This window comes from Spodoptera frugiperda, chromosome 31, assembly GCF_023101765.2.
Source record: "Spodoptera frugiperda isolate SF20-4 chromosome 31, AGI-APGP_CSIRO_Sfru_2.0, whole genome shotgun sequence".
NCBI lineage: Eukaryota > Metazoa > Arthropoda > Insecta > Lepidoptera > Noctuidae > Spodoptera > Spodoptera frugiperda.
In genome coordinates, this window is record NC_064242.1 from 12,093,700 (window position 1) to 12,103,559 (window position 9,860).

Consider the following 9,860-nt stretch of genomic DNA (forward strand, 5'->3'; position numbering starts at 1 on the left):
TCAGGAATCATGAATTATTTAATCGCCCATTTGGTCGTACATTTAGCGCGTTCAAGTTACCCGTAGCGAGTACTGCGATGAAATGAACCTGCGCTGTGTAATGTAACAGTGAAACATTTAATAACTGAGCTGTTGACGTCTCTAGTTATTGTTCGGACTGTAATGATGATCTACGATAGATACAATATAGACAGTTTACGATAGGTGAAGGCAAAGTGAAATACATTTGATGCACCAGCCTTAGGGTGATTTTCCACAGACATGTGATATGTAGCTATGCTACGAATATGTAATAGCTAAGCTGGGAAACTATGTGACGGTTTCCACCGATACTAAGCTATGTAGCGGTGTGAGTAAGATGTGCTATGAATATTCTACAAAATATGGAAATCAAAAAGAACTGTTAAACTGGTTTTGTAAATAATCACTGAAGGATAGAAAATTGTATTTATTTATTTGATAACACAAAGGACGTAGGAGTTAAAAACATGAATACCTCGTAAATAATATTTCATGCAAAGTTCGGACATAATTATGCATTTAGTTCACGATATTGTAGGATGATTATTGAATAAATTACCTACGTTTATTACCTATGCATAAATGCTTAAATAAAGAAGTAGCGAGGTTATATTTTTGATAAAAAACGAAACATGTAAATTGGTAATCTATTTCGCAAATCTATACGCGTCACGCGAGAAACTGCATGCGATATTGAAAGTATAGTTCATAATATTAGTTTTGCTAAATGCTTCTCTAACATTAGACAAATGTTTTGCTTGATATTTTAATTTTCTAGAATTTTGACCATATTTTAAAGACATAATACTAGATCTTCAAAGTCAAAGTCGAATTCTTTATTCCAATTAAACCATAATAGGATAATACATTAAAATTCTGATTTCAAAAGTAGAATATTTTAAAATTAATAAAATATATTTTTTATTTTCTTACCGAAACTAGTACTTTCGACAATATATTAATTTGAAATATCGCATGACGTCACTTTTATACGGGTTTTTTTTTGAGGGAAGAAATCATCGAATGACTTCTCTCGCCTTGATTTTTATACGGGTACGTTTTATACCCAAAGATGACGTAGTTAGCTCCCACTTCTATAATTTTATTAGTTTTGTAAAAGTATTGTTTTGTTATACGACAAAATAAATAAATACGTGTTGACGGACTAAATAGATTTTTAATTCCCATACCCCGTCATCATCCCTATTCCAGATTCCAAACTGTTGCAGAGAATTTCGGAATATTGGATCCGTTTTTAGTAAAACGTCAGTATATTACAAAGGGTAGCTGCCACCCACCCACCCAACCCACTCGGGTTATAGAACCGAAGCTTTACCTAAATGCTCCGTGATGTGTGAAAGAGTTATGTTATTATTCTCATTCTATTATGAACCGTACCTTGCCATACACTGGAAGCAAAACCATTTCGAACTATTTTAGAGACTATTTGGAATAGATAACCTCAATCTTGTAGCAAAATAAAAATGCAGGCGTTGTTTCACTGATGAATTTCTTTGAGTCGTGCCGAAGTATGACTGTTACGAGTAAAAAGTCATTGAAAACTAAAAATTATAATTTGAAACTGGAACTGAAAGTCACTCTTGCCAGTAGTGACCACGCAACTAACAACACAGTCACATAGATAGAACTCGGTAGGTTGTAAGTGTGGGAGAGCCATGCTTCGGCACGAATGGGCCGACTCAACCGGAGTGATACCACGGCCTCACAGATAACCGACTTCAAACAATGCTTGCGTTGTGTGAGTGAGGTTACCATGGGAGACCCAACAACCCTTCCCAACTATTAATCCCCGATTCCCCATCAGCCTCTTAAATTCGTTAACCCCAAAAGGCCCGCACACGCACTTCTAACGCGTCTAGTATTTCGGGTGTCTATCACTTACCATAAGGTGATAACGTCTCCTAGTTTACATATGAATGATGAAAAACAACTCACAGATGAAGCTTACTAACAATATAACCGAATAATACCAACATCAAAAAACGACTCTTATGCTCTAAGCAGCTCATGAGAGACTCATAATTGTATCAAGTGTCCAGTAATACGGCACTGGAGATAAACTAATGGCCATGATTCGCCGACAGAGGGCGCTAATGATCCCATCACGGCATTATGAACGTACTCTCCTCACTAAGTTTATCATTTCGTGGAAGCAAATGACACGTTAATTTTGTGTAACAGAATTAGTTACCGTGTCGAGTGTAAATTAGAAACTTTAGTCGAAAAGGTGAGTACGATTTTAAAGATTTTTTTTTTTTTTGGTCGCTAGTACTGTGGTTTCCAGACGTGCAGGAATAAAAAAGTACCCTATTAACCCAAGTAAGCTCATACCCTGTGTGTATGGTTACACAGTTGGTGCGGTGGCTAGGCAACCGGCTGCCGCACAACGTGTAGTGGGTCCGATTCCCGCATGGAGCAACTCTTTGTATAACCCATAAATTGTTGTTTCTGTTCTGGGTGTCATGTGTACATACACAATTTCACATGAAATTGTATGTTTATTTATAAATGCACCCACGACACAGGAGAAAATCCTTGTGCTTGTACATATTATGTAAAAAACATTTACCTAAGTGTAAATGAAATCATCGACATGTAACTAACAACGAGTTGCAACAACATTACTAATTAATGCAATCAAACATAATTTTGTCGTTTAGTATTGTTCACCTACTAATTAGTTTGTTAATTACTTTGTTTAGTACTAAGTTGCGATTTTATTGTGTATATTAATTAGTCGGACTGCTTATGCTGACTGCCTCGTTGGTCGAATGGTCGCAAGTGCGACTGCCGAACAAGGGGTCTCGGGTTGATTCCCGGGTCGGGCAAAGTATTACTGGGCTTTTTTCGATTTTCGAAAAATTTCTCGGTAGTGACAGTCTGGAATTGTGTCCAGGAACAATAGGCTTATTACATGGGTTAAATACAAAATGGTGAAAAGTGGGTGTACATTGTTAGCGGCATTACGTCGTAATGTGCACCTCTGCCTACCCCTTCGGGGATAAAAGGCGTGAAGTTGTGTGTTGTGTGTGTGAAAGTCTGCGATTGGAAATTCGACACTGACATGACAAACTTTAATTATTATGTTATTGGCTTACTCACGTAGCTGTTTGACGAAGAACTCGACTAGTTTCAAGCCATGCTAGAGGCTCATATTTATGAGCAGCATTCCGCGACACACGACAGAGTGGCTATCGCGCTGCTACTAATGCTGATACTGCTACTAGGCTAGTATGGCTTGAAACTAGTTGAATTCCTCCTCAAACCGATACATGACTAAGCCGATAAAAATAATTAATTTAGTAGTTATGTCTCACGAAAGTTATAATAAAATTTATGACAAACCTTATTACAGTTGGTTTAACATTATTGTCCCTGTACTGCAACATATTTAAATTTTAACCAAAAATGTACTGCTATAGTTAGTTTATTTGAAACCACAGACTAACTTATATAACATCAAAAATTCAAACTTCAAATCCACAAAATATAGTAAAACGATATTCTACTTAAAATGTTTCACTGACGGCTTGCATAAACAAAACGAATGGAATTTAAAATTCCAGCGGAATCCGGTTACGTACGGTTATGACCGGTTACCGCTGGATATATCCGGATATTTTAATGCCAATGTTATGTTAATCTTGTTAGTGGAACATGGACGGTTTAATATTATTGTTTGATAGTTGCAATTTATCACGGGAGCTGTGAAATTTATTTTCATTTAGTTTTACCGATTATTTATTCTATAACCCAGATAAACTGCAGCTAACCTAAAAATAAATTGTAATTTATGCTACTAGAATTCATCCGGTTATTTATGTGAATTGTGATATTTAGGAAATACAAACCATGCTCTATTTTCCAACTTGTTGTCCCATACTACAAAAACGTTACCAATTGCCTATATTTTAATGTGCCACTTTCTGAGCACCTATAACCTACCTAAACCTGTTTACTTAACATCATTGGGCAGGGCCCATTTGTTTTGTTACTGTGCACAATCTCCATACAATCAAATCGAGCACAGTGCCATAATGTGATTGTGCGCCTCATGGCCTAAACTATATCCTTACATGTACTGTTAGGTGTCACATAGATTGGGGAAAACCAAAATGCTATTAAATGTCACACATCATCATAGCTCAGATAATATATAAACGGACATTAAAGATTATTTAAAAACCTAACAACAGAAACCAAATAAATTAAACCTCACACACAACACGAAGGTTATAAACAAAAAAAATATCATATGTAAATGAATGTAGTTATTTAAACAGCAATATGAAAAATTAATTGTACTGTAATTATCTAATTATACCCTAGTTCAGTGGCACACAAAATATTTCATGAAGATCGGAATAACTTTCATGCTTCGTCGACCAACACTCGAGTTTTCCAACTACATGATTTATTACACTGTGCCTTTGAAAATAGGGTGTAATTTCAAATGGCGATTACACAGCGTTTATGTATAGTGTCCATTTTTTGCAGTTTGGTATAGACGTACGCATTGCAATGAATAGCTGCATTTTATTTGTCGAATGATTAATTGTTTTAAGAAATTTATTGGTAAATAAATAGACGGTTATCGATTTTATGACTTCCATTATCTAGGTTATTTTTCGAAGTTACTAGCTAGACGTATAACTGGAACATTTTTATTGTAACTTGCTATATTTCATGGTCTATTTAATTCAATCGTAGGTAAGATTCTGTTCCGAAACTGCGATGACCTAGTGGGTTGCTCGGGCTCCAGCTCAAAGCAGAAGTAGGAACGGGGTCGCTTTTAGTCAGTACGAGTCTGACACTCTCTCTCACTCCACACCCAAGGTGGGAGAAGTCATTGTATGATTTTCCAATTTAGGTTTTTCGACAATTCCTCATCAATTACATGGCAATAGGCTCACCCCTATTACATCAGACTCATAACACAAATGGTGAAAAGTGGGTGAACAGTGGCATTAAATGCTGTAACGTTCACCTCTACCTACCCCTTCTGGGATAAATGGCGTGACGACGATCCTCCCTTCAAAAACAAGGACGAATTTCCACTTTAAAAAAACGTAATACATATTACTGTTGAACTCCGGCTGCCTACCAGTCCATAGAATATAAGTCATCATGTTACCCACACAACTAGTAAAACATAATTGAAATCTATACTCATAAGCATTCAAAGATTATAAATATCATGTATTAGATAAGGCTACTTAAAACACGTAATTACACGCATTACAATATAATTGTAGAAAATGATTAGTTTTAAATTAATTAAAGAGGTGTGAACACTATGTAATTGCATGTAATCTAATTACATCATTATATATTGTATCCTTTCATTAAATTCAATAATATGTTAACTATTTTAATCGCTTCAATTATTTGCACAATAAGTATTAGCAATTGAATAATTTTATGGGTCCATGGGCAATTCAAATATCTACTCTCAAAAATAACGGAGTATCTGATTTTTCTATATAACGTTTTCAAAATTTGTTTTTTTTTTCCTTTGTCCTAACCTTAAGCCTATCACCTGCTCAAGTTTATATTAGCTTTTTTAAGGGGAGAAAATCATTCAATGTCTTCTCCCACCTTGGGCGCCGCGAGATGAAGTGTCAGATTCTTACTGACTAAATAAATAAAACCTACTCCGTTCCTACTCCTGCTTTTCAACGCGGAGGCACGGTAAACCCGCTAGGTAGTCCGCAGTTACGGAGCAGGCATCAGCCCTATTGTGCCCAATCTGTGGTAGTCTGATGGCTACCCTATATTAGCTTATATTAAAATTATATCAAACATAGGTAACCATCGTAACATATTCTTGCTTATTCTTGAAAGTAATATTAATTTTGTCTTATCTATTAAACTCCCAAAGCTATTCCTAAAACGAGGATTTCCTCCATTTTCTAAAATTTAATTCACAAGTCGCCGACAGTTATAGTTTCATAAGATAATGCAGTAACCGCCCAACTTACTACGGAGTGAAATTATTTAATGTGGAAAGTCGTTAGGGGGCGTCCGAGTAGTTTGAATGCAAGGAACATTGGCGACCTGCCAGAAAACTATTACTATAGACGACATGAAGCTGTAATTAAAGTGTTCAACTATTTTATGCTGATTATTATAGACCAGGAGATATTATGACTTCCTTTGTTTGTAACTATAGCATCATAACATCCGTATTTAGAGTCACTGTTATTAAGAGACAAGTTTTGAGCCTCTGAGTAAGTACGAATAGGTATTTCAATTTCAACCCCGAATAACGTTCCCAGTGTATATTACAAACAGAAATGTGTCGTGGCATGACGAAATGTGCATCGTGTTTATCGTGTTTCTCTCTGCCTACTATTTCGTAAATTCAAAAACAGATAACATGTTCTCATTACATTTTCTAACCTTCAGCTTATTCGTATAGGTGTACCGTATTTTGGAGCAGGAAATACAAGAAACTGCTACAGAATATTACCTTCGAATCAATTTACAACACAAACCCCACTTTTACCCATTCCTTAACAAATCAAGCACGACTAAAGAAAATCCACAAAGGGCGTATATAACTGTTTGCAGCAAAAGCCCCTCGGGTTAACTATCTAAATGTCAAAGTGATGGAGCGATCGTCTTCGTGCGAAGTACTTCGATTCCCACTCGAGAACAAATATTAGTAGTGCCTACAGGTATTTGTTGAGAGGCCCCGTGTTGGTTTAGTGCAGGCTTGTGTAAGTAATGCCTTCGATACATGCCGCCCTGGTACCTTGGTGTGGGCTGCCCACTGTTTGAATAGCCTGTTTGATAGAAATAGAAGGAAGGGAAATGGTTTAAAAGCCACATTTGTGTGGTGCAATAGTGTGGTGTAATTTGCTTAGCCAGTTATTTTTTATGGTATAAGCCGGTAAACGAGCAGATGGCTCATCGGATGGTTAGCAATCGCTGCATCCCATAGACACCTACAACATCAGAGACGTTACGGTCTTTTGGGGGGTTAGGTTAGGTAGGTTAGGCCTCCGGTAACCTCACTCATACAACGCAAGCGTTGTTTCACGTCGGTTTTCTATGATATTTGGTATCACTCCGGTCGAGCCGGCCCATGTACTGAAGCCCCTACGCTTGTTATTTAATTTACTCGTTAAATAGCTACATCAATATGTCTTATAACTTATACAACCTATTACATCTTTCTAATTAGACGGTGCCAAAGACAAAATCTACGTGAAGGAAGCAGCGAATAGTAATTCTATCTACTTGTACGTATTCTTTACTTGTAATCTACGGAGCTAGATGTAAAGGCAAAATTATACATGAAATACAAAATAGTACATTCAGTTCCTTCAATCCACTCTAATCTGAATATTTACAACATTGACAATCCTTTAAAGGCATAGACAATCCATCGACACCACGAGGCACAAGCTACCCTAATCAATAAAAGTCAAAAGATAGTCTCAGTATTATTCTTCGTAGCTGACGACTCAATAGGACGGAGCACCCAATCAACCACCAATAATTTATTCTTACTTTGTAACCAAATTCATGAGCAATCTATAGGAAGGAGCATCCGTAGGCCAAACGAATTTTCGGTAGAGGATAAAGGATAATGAATTCACCGTTCCCAATCGGACAAGGATGCCCGATGCTAATATCTGACGAAACGCAACGAGTGCGTGCGTAGACAGGCTGTATCCGTTGTTTCAACGGATACTCGAATATTGGTATAAAATGCTTGGCTACACTACCAAAGGCAACACTTCGTCTGAGGTAACCACCCACGATGAACACCCTTGTAGCTGTAAGTTATTTGTTTATATTTGTCACGCAATCTGTGTTATCTATAATTTATTGTTGTTTACCGTTCGTTGGTATTTTTATCCGACTTTTTTTGGTTAGCTTGAGACAGATAGATTGTGAATCGGGTTAAAGTCAAGATTAAGTAAAATTGTGGCCTAAAAATGTTTGTTAGCTGATATTGGGAACTTATTTGATAAATATAATTGGTTTCGGTTCTATTTAATTCAATTGTATTAGACCGCTGTGCGTGTGTTCAGTTTTGTAATCGGTATTGATTGTGTTTTAAAGATTCTTGATTGGATTAATTAATTAATTGATCATAAACACCGAATGCTAGTATTTAGATATCATGTTACCAGTATTGGGCACAACTAATAATAATTACATTTTGTAATGATCGCTACTAAAAAGTTCTTTTTTAATGATTTATATATTTAATATCACAGTCTACTGTACTGTGTCACAGTCACAGTGTACTGTAGTGATAGCAACGAACTATTTAATTTTAAACATGACTGTTTAATATTATATTTCAATAATGGTTTCATGTTTTGCAGTTGGCTTGTCTCCTGGCCGTCGCCCATGGTAGCGCCATTGGCGGATATGGTAAGTAAATGCATATTTCAAACATGTTAGACCTTAAAAACTATATATTGAACTATATGTGTATAACTTAGACTCTGGAATCTCAAAATTAATTAAGAATCTTATACTCTTATAACTATCTTTCATCCTTTACATAATATAAGGCCTACTGTCTATGGCGCGTCATTTGACGAATGCATGCAACCTGCAAATAATGAGAAGCGGATTTGTATGAGCAGTGAATGATGCAACATTGCCGCACTGTGGACACAGTTTTGATTTTTTCTACTCAAGATGCAAAAATGGTCTTACATTCGTCCATTGACGAAAGCGTGCATGACGTGCGGTTACGCAGACATTGGGCCTAAGAAATCTTTCTTTCTTTATATCACCATTACCATCGCTCGATCAAAAAGGCCATTTGTCTTATTCATAATTTAATCATCTTCGTTTCCAGGTCTTGGATATGGATATGGCGCTCCGATCATCGCTCCCGCAGCGATATCCACCGCAAACGTCGTGAAGGCCGCTCCCATCCCCGTCATCAGGACCGCCGCCGTCGCTCCCATCGTCACCGCTCCCGTCCTCCGCACCGTCAGTGTCGCGGCTCCCGTCAGCTTGGGTTACGGAGGCTGGGGAGGTTGGGGCGGCTACGGCCTCGGAGGCTGGGGCGGCTATGGACTCGGAGGCTGGGGCGGTTACGGCCTCGGCGGCTGGGGCGGCCACGGCGCATGGGGCGGCCACGGCGGATGGGGTGGTTGGGGCGCCGGTTACGGCAAACACTACGGCTAAACCTGACGTCTTAACTAGACGAAGTTGTAGTCTCTATCCCAAAATTACCTCTTCTAGAATTGGCTTTGCACATTAATAAAGCATCCACTACTTAATGCTGTCGTTTTCATTATTATCTTCTAAGATTCTGCTTACTGACGCTTTGTCTCCTTTATCGACGATATATCATCGAACCACCTTCTAATCGACTAAGTGCAATAAGTGTTTACAAACAACCTCATCAAAGTAATAATATATTCTCACACAAAGTTCCATCAAACAGTAAGTCAACTTGTAACCCCACATAACCCTCCGAGTCTCGACGGCACTGCTAATTCCTATACAAATCAATAGCTAATTGAACTTCAAAGTAACAACTAATCACTTCAAAGTCATCGTTAATTGCACTTGAAAATTGCAAGCGACTTACAACCGTGGGAGCTATTAAAGTTTAGAAGATATTGGATGGAACTTAGTCACTTGGTGCAAATTTGTCGTGTACTGTGAACCTCTGGAGTTTAGACAACCTCGTGGTTTGTATTAGAAGTTATGAAGAAAGTGAGAGTGTAGATATTAATTTGTATTATACTTCGTGTTGTAAGTTTCCCTAAAGATGCATTCCCATCATACATTTATGTGTTGGGTATGCATTTTCTAAACTTTTACTGAGTTAA

At 37.4% G+C, this 9,860-nt stretch overlaps 1 protein-coding gene across 1 annotated transcript; it reads left to right on the forward strand.

Annotated features, from left to right (window-relative positions):
- The first annotated feature begins 7,759 nt into the window (after window positions 1-7,759).
- LOC118276425 (shematrin-like protein 2) lies at window positions 7,760-9,302 on the forward strand. Its single transcript, XM_035594727.2, has 3 exons — window positions 7,760-7,831; window positions 8,388-8,436; window positions 8,873-9,302. Exons 1-3 carry the CDS (start codon window positions 7,814-7,816, stop codon window positions 9,205-9,207), a joined length of 402 nt encoding a protein of 133 aa, XP_035450620.1. The 5' UTR covers window positions 7,760-7,813; the 3' UTR covers window positions 9,208-9,302.
- The last annotated feature ends 558 nt before the right edge of the window (window positions 9,303-9,860 follow it).

Bases quoted from the DNA above. Each gene is read 5' to 3' on its own strand.
- LOC118276425 (XM_035594727.2), top strand. The intron at 8,437-8,872 runs GTAAGTAAATGC...CTTCGTTTCCAG, and splicing joins TAGCGCCATTGGCGGATATG to GTCTTGGATATGGATATGGC.